This window comes from Solanum dulcamara, chromosome 11, assembly GCF_947179165.1.
Source record: "Solanum dulcamara chromosome 11, daSolDulc1.2, whole genome shotgun sequence".
Lineage (NCBI taxonomy): Eukaryota > Viridiplantae > Streptophyta > Magnoliopsida > Solanales > Solanaceae > Solanum > Solanum dulcamara.
The window spans coordinates 29,226,363-29,250,285 of record NC_077247.1 but is presented as its reverse complement, the minus strand read 5'-3'; the positions used below and the strand labels follow the sequence as shown (position 1 = coordinate 29,250,285).

At 37.8% G+C, this 23,923-nt stretch overlaps 1 protein-coding gene across 1 annotated transcript; it reads left to right on the top strand.

Moving 5' to 3' along the window:
* The first annotated feature begins 2,337 nt into the window (after positions 1–2,337).
* LOC129872488 (uncharacterized) lies at positions 2,338–2,835 on the top strand. Its single transcript, XM_055947466.1, has one exon. The coding sequence runs from the start codon at positions 2,338–2,340 to the stop codon at positions 2,833–2,835; it is 498 nt and encodes a 165-aa protein (XP_055803441.1).
* The last annotated feature ends 21,088 nt before the right edge of the window (positions 2,836–23,923 follow it).

Genomic DNA, 23,923 nt, shown 5'->3' with positions numbered 1-23,923 from the left:
GATTAAATCCATAGGAGATCAATGCGGAGGATACCTGAAAATAGAGGAAGAGACATCTCTTAAAGACCACCTAATGTGGGCAAGATTTAAGATAAATTAAAATGGAGGAAATATTACAAAAGAAGTTAAAATAGTGGATAAAAGATTAATCTTCTTTATTCCAAACTAGGTTGAACACAGGCAATGGTTCTAGCCGGTGAGGTAGAGAAAACGATGGGTAAAGACTATTGGACAATACAGGCGAAAGGAGGAAGAAACAATGAGTATATCAGTGACAAAGAGTTGATCAACCACATGGGTAGGACTTTAAACCCTACAACTGGCGTGGGCCCAACAAAGTGTGTTGAAAAGGAAATGTGGCCATTTAAATGTGGTGGGCCAAAGGTGGATCATAGAAAATTAAATGAAAAAAGCATAAAGAAAAAGGCCTTCAATACATGCCCAGTTTTTAATGAGGCCTAATACTTTGGACCAAATCAGGTTAATGAAGCGGTGTTTACTAAGGTTGTCGGCTCAATATTGGTTGAAATAGAGGAAAACAATGCAAAATTTATATTCTTTGACAGTGTAACTGGAGAAAGAAAAGTTGTCTTAGCCAAAGAGGATTAAGCAAAGGATTGAACTGAACTCGCAAGAGTAGAACATGGTGAGATTTTTGTTGATGCGGTCACAAATATAGAAGAAGGAAGAATCCAGCTGAATTTCAACAATCTCCAGTCAAGCATGTAAATTAGAAATTGTACAGAAGAAGAGAGATTGTACATTGAGGAGGAAAAACCATTAAATTATCTTGTTATAGAGGAGGAAAGTGATGGGGAGATAGATGCGTCATTATGGGTCATCAAAACATAATCAAATGAGCAAAGAATTTTGGGTAGTTTGCTGGGTGTCAAAAAGAAGCTCTAGCACTCTTCAAGAAGATAGAAAACAAAAGACACCTAATCACCAAGATAGTAGAGAAGAAAATAGGGGAAACCTCTAGAATTAAATGGCTACAAGAGTTGCAAGGATTGTCAATTGATATGAATTTTCAAAGCAAATACACTAGAATAAGGGGGAGGGGAAATTCTATAGATATAAGATGAATGTGAAGATAATAACATACAATGTGAGGGGGTTGAATTGCAAGGCAAAGAGAAGAGTGATAAATAGTCTACTATAGTATTGGAAGGTAGATGTCATATGTCTGCAAGAAACAAAATTAGAAGAGAATAATGGGGATATAATAAAATAAGTATGGGGAAACAGAGGAGTTAAATACGAGCGGTTAGAGGCTAGTGGTACCTGGGGAGGTATCCTAATGATGTGGGATAGTAAAGTTTGGGACCAGAAAGTAGTAGAGATAGGCTCATATACTCTGACTTTTAGCTTCAAGTCAAGAAGAAATGATCTTGAGTGGCATATGACAGGAGTTTATGCCACAACTTGCAATTTGAAAAAATATGAAATTCTGTGGGAAATAGGTGCTGTTAGGGGCTTATTCACAAGATATTGGGTTGTGGGAGATGATTTCAATATTGTCAGATATGCTTTAGAAAAAGAAGAATTATTCAAGAACCTCTGTATACATGAATGAGTTTTCTGATGTAATTGAGGACATGGAATTGATTGATACTCAATTGGAAGGGGGGCAATACACCTGGACCAGGTGGAGTAATAATGAAGTTGCATCTATTATTGATAGAATTTTATATTCTACTGAATTGGGGGGGGGGGATTTCAATAATGTGAAGCAAGAGATTTTTTCTAGAATATGCTCAGATCATACACCAATTGTTTTAACAAGTGGCAGTTGGGTGAACACAAAATTCTATTTTAAGTTTGAAGGGTGGTGGCTGGAGACTGAGGGTTTTAATGAAAGAATTAAAGAATGGCGGACATCTTTGGTATTTAAAGGGAAGCCTGACTATATTTTAGCATCCAAGCTAAAATCTCTGAAGTCCAAATTGAAAGAATGGAATGCAAGTACATATGGTAATCTGGGAAAAAAGGAATTGCTCAACAAAATCACTGCGTTTAATTGTATTTAGCAGAATAGACACCTTTAAATGACGACGAGCTGTCCAAAAAGAAAATGTGGTCAATGATTTTAAAGATTATGCAAAAAAGGATAAGATATATTGGAGATAAAGATCAAAAAGATTATGGATAAAATATAGGGACAAGAATACTAGTTTCTTTTAGAAAATTGCAAATGCTCACAAGAGTATCAATCATATTGATAAATTGGTAGTAGAAGGACAAGACTTGATGTCGGTTACAAACATCAAAACAGAGATTGTAACCTTTTATATGAAGTTGTATAGTAAGAGTGTGAATTGGAGGCCCTCTTACAACATGAATCAGTGCCCTTCGATCAATATAGAAGAACCAGAAGAACTGCAAAAACCTTTTGAAGAGGAAGAAGCCTTGCTTGGGTTTAGGACATGTGTTATAAACAAAGCACCAGGTCCAAATGGGTATTCCATGAGTTTTTTTATAAGATGCATGGAGATTGTGAAGAAGGATGTGATGACAACCAGTCATAACTTCCATTCACAAGAGATTTTTGAGAAGAGCTTTAATGCAACATACATAGCTCTTATCCCAAAAAATGGTGCCAAGGATTTAAGAGACTTTAGACCATTCAGTTTAATAGGAAGTGTATACAAGATAATATCCAAAATACTCACAGAAAGATTGAAGAAAGTGATGCATAATCTAGTTAATACACTACAGATAGCCTTCTTGAGAGGTAGGCAAATCAGTGATGCAGTTGTCATAGCTAATGAGTGTCTAGATTCAAGAATAAAAGACAAGACTCCAGAAATTATGTGCAAATTAGATATAGATTAAGCATATGATCATGTCAATATAGATTAAGCATATGATCATGTCAACTGAAACTTTTTGCTTGAAATCATAAATGGACCTCCTGAAGGCTTTTTCCGCTCTAATAGAGGACTTAGACAAGGTGACCTCCTCTCATCTTTTATGTTCATTCTTATGATGGAAGGCTTAAATAACATACTAAATACAACTCAAGTAATAAATATATTAGAGGTTTTAATATTGTAAATAATGAAAATGCAAGAGTGAAAGTTATACATTTACAATATGTAGACGATACTCTTATCTTCTGTGATGTAGAGGAGAAACAACTTAAGATTATGAGAATAATCCTCATTATTTTTAAGCAATCTTTGGTCTCCACATTAATTTGAGAAAAGGTCATATTTTTCTTATCAATGAAGTGAACATAATCCAACATCTAATAGAAGTCCTGGGAGGAGAAATAGGGCAACTGCCAACTATGTATTAGGGGATTCCTCAGGGAGCAAAAAGAAAATCCAAAGAAATTTGGAATGAAGTGGTAGGGAGATGTGAGAAGAGACTGTCCAGATGGAAAGCACAATACTTGTCCAGAGGAGGGAGAGTAGTCTTGATCAACTTAGTTTTAGATGCCTTGCCAATTTATTTGATGTCAATTTTTGCCCTTCTAGCAAAAGTGGAAGAAAGAATTGATGCCTTAAGAAGGAACTTTTTGTGGACTGGAGATAAGGAGAACAAAGGATTCCATTTAGTTAAATGGAAGACTATAATCCTGTCTAAAAAGCATGGGGGCTAGGCATAAAAAAACTGAGAAAACAAAACAAAAGCTTGCTTATGAAATAGTTGTGGAGATTCCCTAAAGAAGACGAAACACTGTGGGTTAGGGTGATACAAGCAAAATATGAAAAGGAAGATTTTTGGAACACAAAAAAAGTTACTCCTGCTTATGGTACCAGTTTATAGAGATCAATCAGAAAAATGGAAAATGTTTTCTTTGAAAGAACAAGCTTCAGTGTAAATAGTGGAAGGTAGATCATGTTCTAAGAAGATGATTGGATGGGAAGTGGCAGTCTTAAGCAACTTTTTTCAAATATTTATCTACTAAATCAGTAGCAAAAGCCTTTTTTTTGCAAGAAGTATGGACTCCTCAAGGGTGGAAAAGATTGGGAGATGGAAAGAATGGCTGAATTTTATGGTACATTCAATCAGTATTGTAAGGAGAGCCTTGGAGTAACTGGTAAAGTTGCTGCCATGTGACCAGGAGGTCACGGGTTCAAGCCTTGGAAACAGCCTCTGGCAGAAATGCAAGGTAAGGCTGCGTACAACAGACCCTTGTGGTCGGGCCCTTCCCCAGACCCTGCGCATAGCGGGAGTTTAAGTGCACCGGGCTGCCCTTTTTTATTCAATCAGTATTGTAATGATCATGAAAGTTATTTTTGATAATTTTTACAAAATAACCATTTTACCCCTACTTATAATTATCATGTGTCATTTTTGATTAGTACAGGATGTGAATTTTGGAGAATTCTATGAAAAAGATGAGATTTGGAAAGTTTTGAGTTTAAAAGGCTTTAAGTGTTCAAAAGTGGCATTTGAGACCAACCAAATATACATGTCTCGAAACACAATTTAGTCAATTTCAAAAGCTTCCAAATATGGAAATTGGTCTAGGAGAGTTTACGAAATCAATTTTGAAGTTGTAACGAAGATTTGAGGTCTTGAGTTGGAAATTTAAGAAATTTTAGGCCAATGTTTGACTTTGGTCAACTTTTAGAGTTTTGATGCTCGAACTAAAATTCTGATGACTCCATTGGATTTGGGGGATGTTTTTTGGTTTAGAAGAAGTGTTGGTTGAATTCTTAGAGTTCTCGAGCCCATTTTGGTATTTTGAAGGTCTAAGTTGGTTTAGTTGCTACTTTTCGAGTTTCAGCTCAACAGACCTCGAATTCAAATTGTGATAGCTCCATCAACTCCAAAATGGAAAAATTAGGGTAGTATTATTATTAGCATGAGTATCGAGGCAATCAATATGAATTTAGGGCCCTTTGGTGCTTTTGACTTTGAAAGTAGTCTATGGTTGACCTTGATCAACATTCTTGGACAATGTACTCGGATAAAATTTTTGACAATGCAGTTAGTTATAGAATGTTGAGTTTGGTCTGGAACGATAATTCGTTCGCTTTTCGAGGCTTTCGATCTAATCTCGAGGCTTATTGTGGAATGTGGCTTAAAATGACACTTGGGTATGAGACCCACTTTTCATTAAAATGACCTCATATGGGAATTTTGAATGCGCCATTGAGTTTGAAAATATCGAATTTAGTGGGATAGCATATGTGGTTTATTTTTATTGGGTTCTGAACAAATTTCGAGGGTGTGTTTAGAGACTTTGAAATATAACTGTCACAACCCGACCTAAGGCCTAGTCGTAACATGGTGATCGGGATATGAGGGACCCCTACCATAATCCATCTTACCCTTCATTGCATATATAAGGTAAAGAACAATATAAAGATAAGCGAAAGTAATGATTAAGTGGGAAATGAGACTAAGGGAAATCAACTATATAACTGCCTAATTCGGACTACACCAATGAATATCATCTAAACATGCCTTTAGTCTAATATTTGACGGGGGCTTAGGACAAGCTCCTAGCTTACCCTAACAATAGAAGAAAGTGAAAACAATAGTAACATGAATAAAAGTCTTGTCCTCGGTAGAATGAGGACTCACTAACTTCTTCGAAATCTAATGAAATCTCTAGCCATGAGTAGGATGATTATGAGTGTCGCCCGTCCCTACATTATGAGACAATGTAGTCAAAATATGTATTAGTACTTTTAATATACTAAGTATGTGAGATATGCATGAATAATGGAATAAGGCATAAACAATATGAACATAGGATGCATGACCAATGTAATGAAAAGCATGAATAAGGCTTGAAAAGCATTTGAAATCATAAGAAAAACATGTGGTCAATGCATCATAAACATCATAGTAAAACTTACTTCCTGTCATATAACTTGTGAGATAGGAACTTGTAACTTATTGAGAGCGACTGTTAACCGACATAAACCATGTGAGCTATAACATGGAGTCCCAAACCCATACATCGAAGAAAAGGGGGAGACTACTTGCCAATGTAGACTCCTATATGCCTAAGTGGATCCACTAAGCTACACTAAGGCTCGAGCCTCAACTACGTGTGACCCTCAAAGGTATCAAGCCTCTTCTACGGGTGATCCTCTAAGTAATCTAGCCTCTTCTACGGGTGATCCTTTATCCTATGGTGGCACATAGTTATGGGACAATGAGATCTTTCTACGGGTCTCTTGCCTTTGATACAGAACAGAATGCCTATCCCAAGGTCCACTCAATGCTAGGTAAACTCTCAACAAAATATCATAAATATGATCATAACATAATAAGGAAGGATAATAATTGCCTATCAATCCATCTTTATAATATGTTAGGAATAGCTCATCTACTTAGTGATTTATAAGATTCTATAACTTCAGTGAGAATTGTCCTTATCACCATCTCAAAACATCTAATGATCTTAACTTTGATCATCATCTCAATCTTTAACTTAAAAATCATAATCTCAGTTGTAACTTATTGAAAACTATCTTTATAAATTATTTAACTCATTATCAACTCATAAACGCATCTTTAACTTTGATAATCATTGTATCTTTCATCATAGAATCATAATCTCAATTTTAAACCATGAAAACTTCACTTGAAGATCATTGAGCTCATAATCTATTAATAAAAATCATCTTTAACTTCATAATCTTAACTTGGAATTAGCTTCACGCATGGGCATTCATAATTCAACCCAAAATCATTTAATTCATATGAAAACATGCATATAATGATCATTGACATCATCTAAAATAGAATTAAATCATCCCAATGCAATTCATCAAAATTAGGGTTCATAATCAAATGAAATTGAAAGAAACTTTCAGAAAACTTTTGGACATCATGGGTGAAAGTATAATGACCTTGAGGGTGATTTTCGAAAATTTGTACAAAAACACGCGTGAACAATAACACTCGTGAACAGTAACTTTTTGGGCAGAAAATGCCCCGTTCTTCACATTTCAATATTTTTCATCATTTGTTTGAGTTCTTGAACTCCTTGAGGTGATTTGAGAAGAGATTTTTGAGGCAAAGTGTTGGGTAAGTGATTTTTGACCTAAAACCTTCCTTTTTCATTAAGTTTTTGATGATTTTAACTCTTAAATTTTAGTTTCAAACCCCAAAAATCTTTGTTTCTTCCCTAATCCGAATTTAAGGAAAATTGTGATTTCCAACTCATTTTGAGCTCTATTTTTATGGGTTTTTCAACCATGAGTTCCTTATTACCAATAGAATGAGATTTTTTAATAAATTTCCAGATTTGACCCTTTTCGAAAATAGTTAATATTTGGACCATTTTACTCCCGGTTCCAAAACCTATCAATATGGGTGTCATTGGACTCCTTGTGACATGTATGTTTCATTGTTGATAGTGGGTTGTCATTCCGAGTGCTGAATTCGAGAGTTGCTTGTCTGGTGGAGGTATTCGAGTGCGGTTTTGGCAATTGAAGTAGGTTTGACTATCTTTCTTTGAGATGGGGTAATTAGTCATTCATATGTTATAGACTTTGGGATGAGGTTGTAGTATGAGTTGAGAATGTTATATATATTATGATGTCCGTGTGGAGGCTTATTTATTAATGTGTTGCCGTGACGGGGTTTATTTGTATTACATAGCCCGTGTGGGGCCTTATTTGTTATCTTATTTGCTTTGAGAGCATGTGAATTATGATTTGCCTAAGAGAGAGGCTTGAGTATATTATTTGACTTGTGATGCCGCCTGAGAGATTGAGTTGGGGGTTTTGAGCATACTTGAGTATTGAAATATTGTTGAGAAAGGGGTGAATATTTAAATGAAAATGTGTTCTTACCGTTACTATTTATTGAGGGTGAATATCATGTGTAGGTTAAGTTTTGAGAACTTTGAACCTTATACCACATGTGAGTTGATTATTACTTCCATGCATATGTGTTTTGATGCATTCATCCTCATTCATCATATCATGAAACATGGGAAGTTGAGAAATATGGAAATTCTTTTGAGAAAGAAAATGAAACACCTTTAAACCTTTGTATCTTGAGTCCCTGACTGAGGCAGTTTTCCGGCAGGATAGTGGATGCATTGTGATCCCAACCTTTGTATCTTAAGTCCCTGACCGAGGCAGTTTTCCGGCAGGGTAGTGGATGCATTGTGATCCTAACCTTTGTATCTTGAGTTCCTGACCAAGGCAGTTTTCCGGCAGGGTAGTGGATGCATTGTGATCCCTTGACCACGATGAGATGGCAAGGATAATGAGATATTGTGATTGAGGTATATGGTCTGCGATACCCCTATGGGTCCTGCTTGGTAGCACAGCTCGGCAGGTGTATACGACAGGCTGTGCGATAGTCTTGATTCCACCGTACCACCACATCATTGCATCATTATATTGCATTGATATTTATGCCGCTTGAATTATTCGATTAATTATGATTATGAGTTGTTATTATGGGTTTACTTTACTCGTGCCACTATATATATAAACTGGCGGCACCGATGACGAAGTGGGACTTTTCTGTATGCAGGTGGAAGCGTTTCTTAGTTTATTTCATAGGTTTGATTAATTCCTTATACTTAGTCAACTAAAACCTACTGAGTACATGTGAATTGTACTCACCCCTACTTCTGTGTCCCTTTTTTATGTAGATACTAGTCGGGGTACCCCACGTAGCAGTTAATATTCTAGCGGATTGTGTATTCTTAGATTAGTGGTGAGGTCCTAAAATTCGGATCGTCACTAGTCTATCTTTATTTTTCAGTCTTTTGTATCATTCAGAGACTTATGTTGTATCTTCAGATTCGAACCTTGTATTAGATGCTCTTTATACTTATGACACCAGGTTTTGGGATAATTTCTTCATTATTTTTTTTTCTTTTTATTTAAATCGTGGCATCACTTTCCCCTTTGGGAGTCTGTTATGAGTTTTATTTTTAGGGTTACACATCAGATTGGGTTTTGAGATGTTTGCCATTATAACCTCAGTTTTTGGGTCGTGACAATTGGTATCAGAGCACTAGGTTCACCGGTCTTATAAGTTAAAGAGCAGGGTGTCTAGTAGAGTCTTGTGGATCGGTACGTAGACGTCCGTACTTATCTTCGAGAGGTTACAAGATACTTAATAGGACAATTTCTTTCTTTTTACTCCCTTCGTACGATTTATTCATATCAAGTGTTGTATACCTCTGATCTATTCCTTCTGTGCAGATGGTGAGGACTAGAGCCACAATTACTGAGGGTGAGGCTGCACCTGCTGCCCGAGCCCCAGTACATGGGCGAGGTAGAGGATGTGGTGGAGTCAGGGGACTAGGCCGAGCAAGGGGAGCGGCACCTACTCGTGGACAAGCTAGAGAGCTATCACCTGAGCCCATGTATGAACATGAGGATGACTTAGAGTAGAAGACCGAGGAGCAGAGGCCATCCCAGCCTCCTATGGTTCCCGATATTGCTCCGATTCTTCAGGAGCCACTGGTTCGATTATTGGCTAGACTGGATGGTGCTCCTACCTCTGGTATTGTTTCAGGTGCTGTAGGTTCTCCTATCATAGTTGGTGCAACACCGCCAGTTCAGGGGCCTAGTGTAGGATTTCAGACTCTTGGTTCATCTTCAATGCCTTCTATTGCACCTCTGAGATTTGCAGCTCCGCCAGTTTCTGCTAATACTGCCATGTCGGTTGATGAGCAGAAGAGTTTCAAGAGGTTCATTCGATTGGTGCCTCCAAGGTTTGATGGTAAAGCTGGAGAGAAAGCCTATGACTTTTTGACTGAGTGCCAAAACAGGTTGTTCAACCTAGGCATTTTAGAGGTACATGGAGTTGCTTACATTTCATATCAATTTGTGGGAGTGGCCAAAGAATGGTAGAGGTCAGTTCTTGCTCGTAGACCTATTGGTTCTCCTATGATGAGTTGGGAACAATTTACTGAGGTGTTCCTTGAGAGATTTATGCCTTATAGCCTTCGTGATCAGCGTACAAATGAGTTTGATAGATTGGAGCAGGGCTCCCTATCTGTATCTGAGTATGAGACTCGCTTCCATGAGTTATCTCGTTATGCTATGTCGAGTATTCCCACCGAGTTCGAGCGGATTCGCAAACTATTGAAGGGATTCGCCGGTTATTTCCAGGAGGATACAACCTCTCTTGTATTGTCTGGGGTACATTTCAAAGTATTATTAATCATGTAAGGATGATAGAGAGTATCCGACATGCTAGACAGGGCGGGGCCAAGAGGTTCCGTCGGCAGGGTCAATTCAGCGATCATTCCTCCAAGGGTAGAGAATATTCGGGTTCAGGAACCCATGGTTATCAGGGCAGACCAGTCTAGGTAGCTATTCAAGGTTCTTCGAGCTCCGGAGGTCGTTTTGACACTTTTAGTTATTCCCCACGGATTTCAGGTCCTCGAGGTTGTTATGTGTGTGATGAGTTTGGGCATAAGGCCCAAGATTGACCCAAACTTGCTCCTTCTAATGGACGGCCTGGGGCACTAGTTGTTCGTTCTATAGATGCTCCAACTATTCGAGGTTCTTCGCAGAATACTAGAGGTAGCACCCATGGTGCTAGGGGTAGAGTATGAGGTGGTACTCGTAGTGGTTCGCAGGCTAAGGGTGACCGTCAGTTATGCTATGCTATACCGGGTAGATATGAGGCAGAAGCCTCTGATGCAGTTATTATAGGTATTGTTGCAGTTTGCCATCGTTCTGCTTCAGTATTATTTGACCCAGGGTCTACCTAGTTTTATGTGTCGACTTATTTTGATGTGGGTATTGATTATGTGAGTAAGTCCCTTATTATGCCTATTACTATTTCTACCTCAATAGGTGAATCTTTAGTAGTGGATCGGGTATACAAGGGATGTTTGGTGATATTTTCGGGTAGAGAGACCCATGCAGACTTGATTTTATTAGACATACTTGATTTTGATGTGATACTGGGTATGGACTGGTTATCTCCTTATCATGCTATATTAGATTGTTATGCAAAGACCGTGACCTTAGCTTATCCCGGTTTACCTAGCTTAGTATGAAAGGGTAATCCGAGTTCGTATCCTAAGGGGGTGATATCTTATATTCGTGCTCGTCGCTTGATGGATAAGGGTTGTTTGTCTTATTTGGCTCATGTACGTGATCTCACCACAGAGTCATCTCATATAGAGACTACGAGGGTGGTAAGAGAGTTTATGGATGTATTTCCTACAGACTTGCTGGGAGTTCCTCCTGACCGTGATATTGATTTTGTGATTGATTTGGAGCATGACACTAAACCCATCTCTATTTCTCTTTATCGGATGGCTCCGGCAGAATTGAAAGAGGTGAAAGAATAATTGGAAGATTTATTGAAGAAAGGGTTTATTAGACCTAGTGTATCACCGTGGGGTGCACTGGTTTTATTTGTGAAGAAGAAAGATGGTACTATGAGGATGTGTATTGACTATCGACAGTTCAACAAAGTCACTATCAAGAACAAGTATCCTCTCCCTCGCATTGATGATTTATTTGACCAACTTCAAGGTGCATCGGTGTTCTCAAAGATTGATTTGAGGTCGGGTTACCATTAGTTGAGAGTTCAAGAATCTGATATCCCGAAGACTGCATTCAAGACTCATTATGGGCATTATGAGTTTGTGGTTATGTCCTTCGGGTTGACTAATGCCCTGGCTGCTTTTATGGAGTTGATGAACCGGGTATTTCGACCTTATTTGGACTCGTTTGTGATCGTGTTTATTGATAACATCTTGGTTTATTCCAAGAATGAGGCAGATCATGTTAGGCACCTGAGGACAGTCCTTCAGAGATTGAGAAAGGAGAAGTTGTACTCAAAATTCTCCAAATGTGAGTTTTGGCTTGAGTTCGTGACATTCTTGGGTCATATAGTGACCAAGGATGGTATTATGGTTGATCCAGCCAAAGTTGCAATGGTTTGTGATTGGGTTAGGCCTACTTCGGTTACTGAGATTCAGAGTTTTATTAGGTTGGCAGGGTATTATTGTCGGTTTGTCCAAGGATTCTCTTCTATTGCAGCCCCATTGACTAGGCTAACTCAAAAAACCGTGGCATTTCAGTGGACTGAGGAGTGTGAGGCGAGCTTTCAAAAGCTCAAGGAATTATTGACTTCAGCACCTATTCTAGCCTTACCCGAGGAGGGCGTGACATTTATTGTGTTTTGTGATGCTTTGGGAGTCGGCTTGGGTGGTGTATTGATGCAAAAAGGTAGAGTTATAGCTTATGCTTCTCGACAGTTAAAGGTACATGAGAAGAACTATCCTACCCATGACTTAGAGTTAGCAGCGGTGGTGTTTGTTCTAAAGTTGTGGAGGCATTATCTCTATGGAGTGCATTGCGAGGTCTATACTAACCACCGTAGCCTTAAGTATATCTTTTCTCAGCCAAGTTTGAACATGCGGCAGCGTAAGTGGTTAGAGTTATTGAAAGACTATGACATTACCATACTTTATCATCCGGGAAAAGCTAATGTGGTAGCGGATACCCTGAGTCGCAAAGCATCTAGCATGGGTAGTTTGGCCTTTCTTAAGGCTGTGGAGAGGCCTTTGGCATTGGAGGTTCAGTCATTGCCTAGACAGTTGGTCCGACTTGATATTTCTACACATCATGGTATTTTGGCCTTTATGGAGGCTAGGTCTACTTTGATGGACCAGATTCGTACACACCAGTTTGAAGATGAAAAGTTGAGGGCCATTCGAGACAAAGTGTTAAGTGGTGAAGCAAAATCATCCTCTCTTGATTCGGAAGGAGTTTTGAGGATTAATGGTCGCATTTGTGTGCCCAAGGTTAGTGAATGGGTACGTATGATATTGGAGGAGGCTCATTGTTCCAAGTATTCGATTCACCCGGGAGTGGCAAAGATGTTTCATGACTTGAAACAACACTATTGGTGGTGTGGCATGAAGAGAGACATTATTGATTTTGTGGCTAAGTGTTTAAATTACCAACAAATGAAGTATGAGCATTAGAAACCGGGTGGTCCTATGCAAAGGATGCCCATTCCTGAGTGGAAATGGGAGCGTATCACTATGGACTTCGTGTCTGGATTACCCATGGCATTGGGTAAGTATGACTCTATCTGGGTGATTGTGGATCGATTGACCAAATCAGCCTATTTCCTTCCGGTGAAAAATAGCTACAATGCGGATTAGTTAGCTAGGATCTATCTTCGTGAGATTGTTAGGCTGTATGGGGTGCCTATCTCTATTGTATTGGATCAGGGTTCAGTTTTCACCTCTCACTTTTGGAAGGCATTACAGTGTGGTATGGGTACGTGGCTAGAGATGAGTTCAACATTTCATCTCCAAACCGATAGTCAGTCCGAGCGGACTATTCAGCTGTTGGAGGATATGTTTAGGGCCTGTGTGATTGATTTTGGTGCCCGATGGGACCAACACTTGCCCTTAGCAGAGTTTGCCTATAATAATAGTTATCACTCCAGCATTCAAATGGCACCATTTGAGGCATTGTATGGTCGTAGGTGTCGATCACCCATTGGATGGTTTAATTCTGTTGCGGTTGATGCATTGGATACTGACTTACTTAGGGATGCTGTGGAGCGGGTACATTTGATTCAGGGTCGACTATTGACAGCTCAAAGTCGTCAGAAGAGTTATGTTGATAGGAGGGTTCGTCCCTTAGATTTTATGGTGGGTGATTGTGTGTGGCTTAAAATATAGCCCATGAAGGGTGTAATGAGGTTCGGAAAGAAGGGAAAGCTTAGCCCAAGATTTGTTGGCCCGTTTGAAATCCTGAGGAGAGTAGATAGAGTGGCGTATAAGTTGGCCTTACCCCCTAAATTGTCAGCTGTCCATCCGGTGTTTCATGTTTCCATGCTTCGCAAGTACATACCGGATGAGTCTCATGTGATTTCTTATGATGCGGTAGAGTTGAGTCCGGATTTGATTTATGAGGAGGAGCCGACAGTTATTCTAGATAGGCAGCTTCGTAGACTCAGGACCAAGGAGGTCGCTTCGGTCAAGGTGTAGTGGCAGCATCGGCCTGCTGAGAAGGCGACTTGGGAATTAGAGTCTGATATGCAGGCTCGGTACCCTCAGCTTTTTGAGACCCCAGGTACTGTATTTTATCTTATGTTCGAGGACGAACATCCTTTTTAGTGGTGGATATTGTAATGACCTTGAGGGTGATTTTCGTAAATTTGTACAAAAACACGCGTGAATAGTAACACGCGTGAACAGTAACTTTTTGGGCAGAAAATGCCCCTTTCTTCCCATTTCAATATTTTTCATCATTTGTTTGAGTTCTTGAACTCCTTGAGGTGATTTGAGAAGAGATTTTCGAGGAAAAGTGTTGGGTAAGTGATTTTTGACCTAAAACCTTCCTTTTTCATTAAGTTTTTGACGATTTTAACTCTTAAATTTTAGTTTCAAACCCCAAAAATTTTTGTTTCTTCCCTAATCCGAATTTAAGGAAAATTGTGATTTCCAACTCGTTTTGAGCTCTATTTTTATGGGTTTTTCAACCATGAGTTCCTTATTACCAATAGAATGGGATTGTTCAATACATTTCTAGATTTGACCCTTTTCGAAAATAGTTTATTTTTGGACCATTTTACCCTCGGTTCCGAAACCTATCAATATAGGTGTCATTGGACTCCTTGTGACATGTATGTTTCATTGTTGATAGTGGGTTGTCATTCCGAGCGCTGAATTCGAGAGTTGCTTGTCCGGTGGAGGTATTCGAGTGCGGTTTCGGCATTTGAAGTAGGTTTGACTATCTTTCTTTGAGATGGGGTAATTAGTCATTCATATGTTATAGACTTTGGGATGAGGTTGTAGTATGAGTTGAGAATGTTATATATATTATGATGTCCATGTGGAGGCTTATTTATTAATGTGTTGCCGTGACAACGTTTATTTGTATTACATAGCCCGTGTGGGGGCCTTATTTGTTATCTTATTTGCTTTGAGAGCATGTGAATTATGATTTGCCTAAGAGAGAGGCTTGAGTATATTATTTGACTTGTGATGCCGCCTGAGAGATTGAGTTGGGGGTTTTGAGCATACTTGAATATTGAAATATTGTTGAGAAAGGGGTGAATATTTAAATGAAAGTGTGTTCTTCCCATTACTATTTATTGAGGGTGAATATCATGTGTAGGTTAGGTTTTGAGAACTTTGAACCTTATACCACATGTGAGTTGATTATTACTTCCATGCATATGTGTTTTGATGCATTCATCCTCATTCATCATATCATGAAACATGGGAAGTTGAGAAATATGGAAATTCTTTTTGAGAAAGAAAATGAAACACCTTTAAACCTTTGTATCTTGAGTCCCTGACCGAGGCAGTTTTCCTGCAGGGTAGTGGATGCATTGTGATCCCAACCTTTATATCTTAAGTCCCTGACCGAGGCAGTTTTTCGGCAGGGTAGTAGATGCATTGTGATCCTAACCTTTGTATCTTGAGTTCCTGACCGAGGCAGTTTTCCGGCAGGGTAGTGGATGCATTGTGATGCCTTGACCACGATGAGATGGAAAGGATAATGAGATATTGTGATTGAGGTATATGGTCTGCGATACCCCCATGGGTCCTGCTTGGTAGCACAGCTTGGCAGGTGTATACGACAGGCTGTGCGATAGTCTTGATTCTACCGTACCACCACATCATTGCATCATTATATTGCATTGATATTTATGCTGCTTGAATTATTCGATTAATTGTGATTATGAGTTGTTATTATGGGTTTACTTTACTCGTGCCACTATATATATAAACTGGCGGCACCGATGATGAAGTGGGACTTTTCTGTATGCAGGTGGAAGCGTTTCTTAGTTTATTTCATAGGTTTGATTAATTCCTTATACCCAGTCAGCTAAAACCTACTGAGTACATGTGAATTGTACTCACTCCTACTTCTGTGTCCCTTTTTGATGCAGATACTAGTCGGGGTACCCCACGTGGCAGTTAATATTCTAGCGGATTGTGTATTCTTAGATTAGTGGTGAGGTCCCAGAATTCGGATCGTCACTAGTCTATCTTTATTTTTCAGTCTTTTGTATCATTCAGAGACTTATATTTTATCTTCAGATTTAAACCTTGTATTAGATGCTCTTTATACTTATGACATCAGGTTTTGAGATAATTTCTTCATTGTTTTTTTTTCTTTTAATTTAAATCGTGGCATCACTTTCCCCTTTGGGAGTCTTTTATGAGTTTTATTTTTAGGGTTACACATCAGATTGGGTTTTGAGATGTGTGCCATCATGACCTCAGTTTTTGGGTCATGACAGAAAGGAACCCATAAACAATCCCCACATACTTTACTTGAATTCACCATGAATTGAAGAAGAACCTTGAAGAAATTTGAAAATCCTAGCTTGAATTTGGAAAGAAAATTTGGGAGACTTTGTGAGTTCTTGCCTTGGAATATTTTGAGAGAATGAATTGATTAGGAAGGGGTTTTGAAGAAAAGAGTGTTTATAAATTTGAACTTGTCCATAAAAGTGTCTAGGTTCATTGAACCAAACTTTAGAAAAGACACAATTGCCCTTCATTAAATTTGAATTTTTTTCCTTATAGACACTTTTCTATGGGTCGTCGAAGTAACGACGAGTCGTCTAAATGACTCGTCCTGTAGGACTGAGAAAAGAGCCTAAAAACATAGTCTTTGAAATTTATCAATGACCATTGTTTACGACCCATCATCTCAGGAATGGTCCATTCTTAAGGATTGTCCTGCATGTCTGGAAACCTGCAAATATACTAGTCTCTAAAGTTTTAGGACGGGTGGTTCTTACGACCCATCATTTCTTCTATGAGTTGTCTTGTCAAGTCTTCATCTTGGCCTTAGGAAAACTTTGAACAATGCTTACAAGCTTCTGGTTGATGAGGGGTTTCTACGACCTATCATCTCGAGGAAGACTCATCCTAGAAAGTCGTAGAACCTCTCCTAAGGGAAAGTTCAACTTTTGCTCGAAGGGTCACTCTACAACCCAACCTTACGAGCTGTGGAAAGATCTACGAGCCGTAGAGGGACTCGTTCGTACAGATGGCTTCAAAATTTTAAGACTTTTTTCCTTGGTTTTAACTTTTTGACTTACGGGGTATTACAACAGCAAAAGCTAAAATCTGGTGCAAAGCTTAAAATCCCATTTTTGGGTCTTTTCTCCATTTTCAAAATCCCATATCTTAAGCTATAGAACTCCAAATTGGGTGATTCATCTGTGTAAGTTTTTTGAGAAGAGCGCATTGGTGAGTTTAGAAAATGATTGGGAAACTTCATTGGAGGTAAGATTGATGTTTTAGCTGCTGCCTCGACCATTTTCAAATTTAATTTTAGTTAAATTTTTGAAGATGATATCTTGAGGTTTTCCAGTCCAAATTTGGCGATTTGAGAGGCTATCTGCAAGATAATTTCATGGGGAATCCATTGGTGAGCTTGGAATCTTGATTAGAATTTTTTTATGAGGTAAATTAGTGACTTTAGTTGTTGTCTGTTGCCATTTTTGGAATGAAATTGTGGTGAATTTTGGAAAATTAGTTCTTGATCATTTTAGGTCCGTTTTGAATGATTGAAAACTCTAACTTTTGTGGGTTTTTTTGTGGGACAATAGTGGTGTAATCAAAAAGTGTTGGAGAATCTTCGTTTGAGGTAAAATTCATAAAATAGCTGCTGCCCTAACTTAGTATCGAGCTTTAATGATGATTTATTTTGTTGGGGCTGATTTCTCTCATTTTGAGCATCAATTTGTGCTCCATTTTGGGGTACACCTCAATAATGCGTTTGGAATGTTTTTACGGAGTCGATTTGGGAATTCTCCTCGCGGGCTGCATAATCCCCATTTTGACCAAATTTTTGGTTAGTCTCTAATTTGATTAAGAATTCATATTTGATTAGATTATAATGAATTAGAGAGTCGAAGGAAAGGAAAGATTCAAGTTCTGGAATAGTTGGGTGCGATATCAAGGCAAATGAATTTTTAAAACCCTATAAATCTTGTAGATTACTTGAACTTGCTTTCATATATGTGTTAGGGTGAAATGGGAATAAGGTTGGAATTATAATTATGTGAATTGTGCCTAATAAAAGATCAGGGTAACAAAAGAATTAGGTGTGATATGATGTTGATCGAAATTGTGAACTCCTTGACTTGATATGAGCTTGATGAAATGCTATTGTAGCCAAAATGTGATTATGAATTGATGAGATTGTCATTTCCTCGTGGTTATTATAGAAAATAACTTGGATATAATTGGTCACCGATTGATTCTAAACGTGATAAAAAGGGGTATTGAAATAGAGATTGGATGACTTATATGATGTAAATGATGTACTTATTAATGTTGATATCTATTGATATTGTGATCGTAAATGTGTTATTCCTCTTATTGCATTCTTCGCTTTGTATTTCTCTCACTAAGTATTTGTACATGTCTGCTTGCACCATGGTTGTGCTTATGTTATGATGATGAATTGTATGGATGAGAGGAAATAAGGAATGGGCCACACGTGTTTGGCGTCAATTATTGTGAGAAAGATGAAATCAGATACATGGTCCTTGTGAGGCCCCCATGGGTTCCAGTCTGTTATACTACGGATGTGTATCATTAGGAAAAAGATGCATCATTATTTGTGATATCGTATTGCATATTATCTGTCATCATGAAAATATGTATATACCTTTGTGTCTTGAGATTGATTTATTTGAGGCTGATATGACTTATTCGATAAGGATAATGAGTATTAATGAGTTATATTATGATATGAACTATGTAGCATAGATTGGACTGATATTCTGTGTAGGTTGTAGTTTGAGGAGGTTTGATTGGGATGGAAGGAGGTTCTCGTATCCGCATGATTTATCTCATTTTCTTTGTTTGCTTGTTGAATATCTTGTTGTTTGGTACTCACTACTTGCTTCTACACTTGCGTAGGTTCTAAGCCTGGACTATGAGTATTTACTTTTCTAACTATGTGAGGCTTTCAGCAGATTGAGATAGGTAGCTATTGATATCCGACGATCTCTCTTATTCCTTTATTTTATGCTTTGCTCTATTTGAAACCCAAAGACACATTCGAGACTTGTATTTATATTTTAGTTCTGTTTTAGTGGCTTGTACATATGACAATCAATTTTGGGGGTATTTAAGTTTGATAGACTTCCGATTTTGTTTATTATGTACATATTTAAACTTTTTCCACTTAAATTTTCCGTAAATATTGGGTTTTAGGCTAACTTGGCCGGTGGGAAATGACAGGTGCCATTACAACTGAATTTGAGTCATAAAAAAATAGTATCAGAGCTCCAGGTTTATAAGTCTCACGTGTATAACCAAGTCTAAGTAGAGTCTCGAAGATCAGAACAGAGATGTCTATACTTATCTTTGAGAGGTTATAAAGACTGTTAGGAAAGATCTTCACTTCTTGATTTCCTATAGATCGTGCGTCCTTGGTCCGATCTAATTCCTATCGCTTTACTCGTGCACAATCAGGGGTTGAGCAACACCCCCAAGCCTTAACATAAATAATCAAAATAAAATACAAGGAGGGGGACATAAACCTTACCTCCGATCCTATGGTGGTTCATAAGTCGGTTAACTTATTAAGGTCGGCTAACTCATCCCCGATACAAAAATGAGACTAACTATAACTAGAAAGCATTAAACCTGTGAGAGAACTCCTCTCGGTACAAATCAACTAAGAAAGCATAAATGACGTAGACTCTCCCCTCCCATGAGAATACAAGAAAGTAGCTTACACTAGTCCTATTCAATTATGCTACGACTCAGGCATAGCTACATTAAGAAAGAACAAGTATACAAACCTTCTATCTCGCATGGGTTGGGGAAATTCTTTTCATCTTTGCTTTTTTTAGACATGTCGTACCAAGTAGGTCCAAGGAAAGTTGCAGCAACAACAATCGTAGCTAAGGGGGATGAAATGATAGGAAGTAAATGTAGCCATAGCAGCCAGCTTGCTTGTGATTGTAGTTAAGGAAGCTGAGGGACAAAATAGGTGTAATATGCATTTTTAGATGTTTGACTGAAGGTGCCTTGGACTTTGGAAGGGGCCATTGTTGCTGTTCAATGTGCCTGCATAGCAACAAGTAAACATACAGAGAGTTGTGTTTGTTGGAGCCCCATTTTCTTGTCTTCTCATCAATGAGAGCAGTCAAGGAGTCCCAAAGGACTTGGATGAAAGGGGGCTGCTGCAGGTGTTTGATGAATACAGCAGGTATGCATGGATAGTTGGTGGGATTAGGAAAGGCCCTTGCAGTAGTGGCTGTTATGTCTCTTTGTCTGTGACTTTGTTTACCTGCATAGACAAGCAAACAAAGAACCAAACAAGTGTGATAGTAGTGGGAGTTGTTGCAAACCTGTAGGCTGCTTCTTGTTGCCTCCAATAGAGAGATGAGCAGCTCCTTTGAAGGTATCTTATGTGCCTGCACATAACAATTAAGAAAGCAAGGAGATTCAAGAATTTGGGGATGCAATGGGGCTGTTGCAGGTGTTGGAGGGATGGAATATGTATGGGTGTAGGGCTGGTGTGTTGGTGAGATGTCATCACTTGTTTTTAATATTAGATCTAGTATTGAGACAGAAGCGAAATACTTATGAAAATGATGTGTGGTTAGACTTGGAATGCTCTATGATCCAAAAGGAGTGAGTGAGGCTGTGGTTCAGTGATATGTTTTGACGATATGGTATTGGAAGGTGAACAATGGTTGAGAGACTTTGTTAACATTTCATCTGGTTAGTTATTCAACAATAAAAAACATCATTTGTGTGGCTTATTTAATATCTGAAGTGGTTTGATAATGAAAAATAGTATAATTGGGGGAATGACTATGTTGTATGCATTGTGACTTTGGGAACTACATTATGTGAAATTCTTTATAAAAGAATGGATTGCATAGGGTATGATAATTATGGTGTTACATCAAACGAGATTAGAATTTGTATACTGATTTTATAGAGTGGGTGTATATCAGGAAGAGTTATGATATGTCTATTACTACGATACCTGTATTTACTTAGGTGAGGTTATGGGTTGTGTTTCTTCTGTTACCGACCTGGCTTATGAATGGTGCATTTTTCTTTCTACCGATGACTACAATACTTTGGTAATGTTTTATAGCTATTTAATGGGTATAAATGTACGGGCTATTTGAGTACGATATTCCCAATGAATATGATATGGTAGAGTGGTGAATCTAGCAGATGTTCATAGCATGGTACTAATGACTCATAGAAATAGAGATATCTAAGGAGTTATCAATTATTTTGCCTAATCGGGTTGTGAGGTTTTGATATTGCATTCTCGATTGAGAAATCAAGTAGTTGTTACTATAAACAGTTGGATTAAGCATTATTTATAAGAAAAGTTATAGTGGTGAATTGAGTGAATTGATCATGTCTTATATCTTTGGCAAGGTACGACATTTGGGTTGACATGGTTATATTGGGGACTGGTGACTTCAAGTTAAGCCAAAAGGAGTAGACTGATATTGAAATGACAAGCTTATGGGTAAAGAAAGTTCCAATGAGTATACCTGTGTGAAGGAAAATAAGTGTACCAAGGAGAAAGTACATATGAGGATTGGTTAATTCAATGATTCGACTATACTAGGAGTTGGAGGTATCACATAGGCAATAATACTAACTTCGTGAAGATTGTAAGGGCTGTTAAGCATGGTAATAGAGTTCGAGGCAGACTATGACTAGCGTACAACTAAGTGGTAATGGCTTTCGGTTAACGGGGTCCAGTATGATGATAACATCTTGTTATTATCTAAGACTATGGCTACCACTACTTGATAAGTAGCGTAGTTTTATGGAAAATTGTATGATATGTTGGAAACCACCTGAGTAGAAATAAAAGAGTATCAACTTATAATGACAGGATTTGTGGAATATAGTTTGGCCCTCAGGATGAAGCGAGAACAAGACTACTTATTCTCAAGGATTTAACTCCAGGGATGTTGGAAAGTTGAGTTTAGATACACGTAACTTCATTGGTCTTGCTCTGAATCATATTAATAGTGTCCGGTGTGCATCAACGGTTTAAGTATGCTTTGAGAGTGAAATCTACAGACTTTTGGCTCTAGTGTTATGGCAAGTTGTATAGTGGTTTCAAATTTTGATAATTGACACAATTTGGGTTCCTAATGAGGGACATGGTAAGATGGACATGTAAGTGTTGGTGACAAGCTAAGGTATGTAATTGCTTAAAATCTTCAAGGTATGGGGGTTGGCTTATATGGTTTGAATCAAAATTCAGGTTTTGCATTGTAACTCTACGTTCATGGTAGTTGGTTTTGTTAAGGTATGAATTCGTAAAGTAAGAAATAATTATTGTGTCAATTGTTGAGTATTTAGAAGGACTTATGCATGGTGTAGCATGTAGGTTTATTACTTTTGATTGTTACAAAGCTTAATAATGTGTTTTAGTTGAGGATTTTGGTTTAAGGTAAAAGGTAACATGGTGTGGATTCTTAGCCAAGAAATAATAATTATAAATGAGTTAAGAAAAGGAACACGAGTCTGGTGCATTAAAGAGTTCGAGCTTTTGGTAATGAGGTCATAAGTATGGGATAAGAGTTTGAATGTCTTGACAATATTGCGCGGTGGATACAAGCTAACAAATGTGAAGGAATAATACCTCAGTTGTAGATCCCTTAGTTCAAAGTTAAAGGTTGTATGGGTTTTAGACTTTGAGATTAGACATTTTCTTTCTGGGTTTCTTAGGGCCCTCCGTCTTCAGAGACAATGCAATATGGGTTGATTCAACATAGATGTATGATAGGTCATCAACAACTTTCTGAAGGTTTGGTTTGGTTTAGTTTAGAAACTGATTTGAAAGTTTTGTTGGAGGTAATATTGATGTTTTCGTTGCTGCCTCGACCATTTTCGAATTCAATTTTTGTTATATTTTGAAAAATGATTTCTTGAGATTTTCAAGTCCAAATTTAACGATTCAAGAAGCTATCTTCAAGAAAATTTCATGGGGAGTCCATTGGTTTGTTATCTTGATTATAAGTTTTATGTGACGTAAATTTGTGACTTTAGCTGCTCTCTCTTGCCAATTTTGGAATGGAATTGTGGTGAATTTTGGGAAATTATTTCATGATCATTTTAGGTCTGTTTTGAGTGATTCAAAATTCTAAATTGTGTGGTTTTCTATGGAAACATAGTGGTATAATCAAAACGTGCTAGGGAACCTTCATTTGAGTTTAAATTCATAAAATATTTGCTACCCTTGCTTAGTTTCAAGCTTTAATGGTGATTTAATTTATTGGGTTGATTTCTCTTGGTTTGAGCATCAATTTGTGCCCCATTTTGGGGTACAACATCAATAATGCATTTAGAACTTTTTTCTGAAGTTGATTTTGGGATTCTTATCACGAGCCCCACAATCCCCTTTTTGACCTAATTTTGGGTCCATCTCTAAAAACTGTAATCTTGGTGTCATTAGCTTCGTAATTTGATTAAGAATTTATATTTGATTATATTCTTACAAATCAAAGAGGCGAATAAAAGGAAAGATTCAAGTTTTAGAGTAGTAGGGTGCGATATCGAGGCAAATGAATTTTTAAAACCCAATAAATTTTGTAGATTACTTGAACTTGCTTTCATATATGTGTTAGGGTGAAATGAGAATAAGATTGGAATTATAATCATGTAAATTGTTCCTAATAAAATATCGGGGTAACAAAAAAATTAGGTCTGATATGATGTTGATCGAAATTGTGAACTCCTTGACTTGAGCTTGATACAAACTTGATGAAATTTTATGGTAGCCAAAATGTGTTGTTGATTATGGAAACTGACTTGGATATACTTGGTCACCAAATGATTCTAAACGTGATAAAAAGGGGTATTGAAATAGAGTTGATTGCTTATATGATGTAAATGATATACTTGTTGATGTTGATATACTATTGATATTGTGATTGTGAATGTGTTATTCCTCTCACTGCATTCTTCGCATTATATTCCTCTCACTGAGTATTTGTACCTGTT

Excerpts from the sequence above, each read along its gene's own strand:
- LOC129872488 (XM_055947466.1), top strand. The coding sequence starts at position 2,338 with ATGAATCAGTGCCCTTCGATCAATATAGAAGAACCAGAAGAACTGCAA.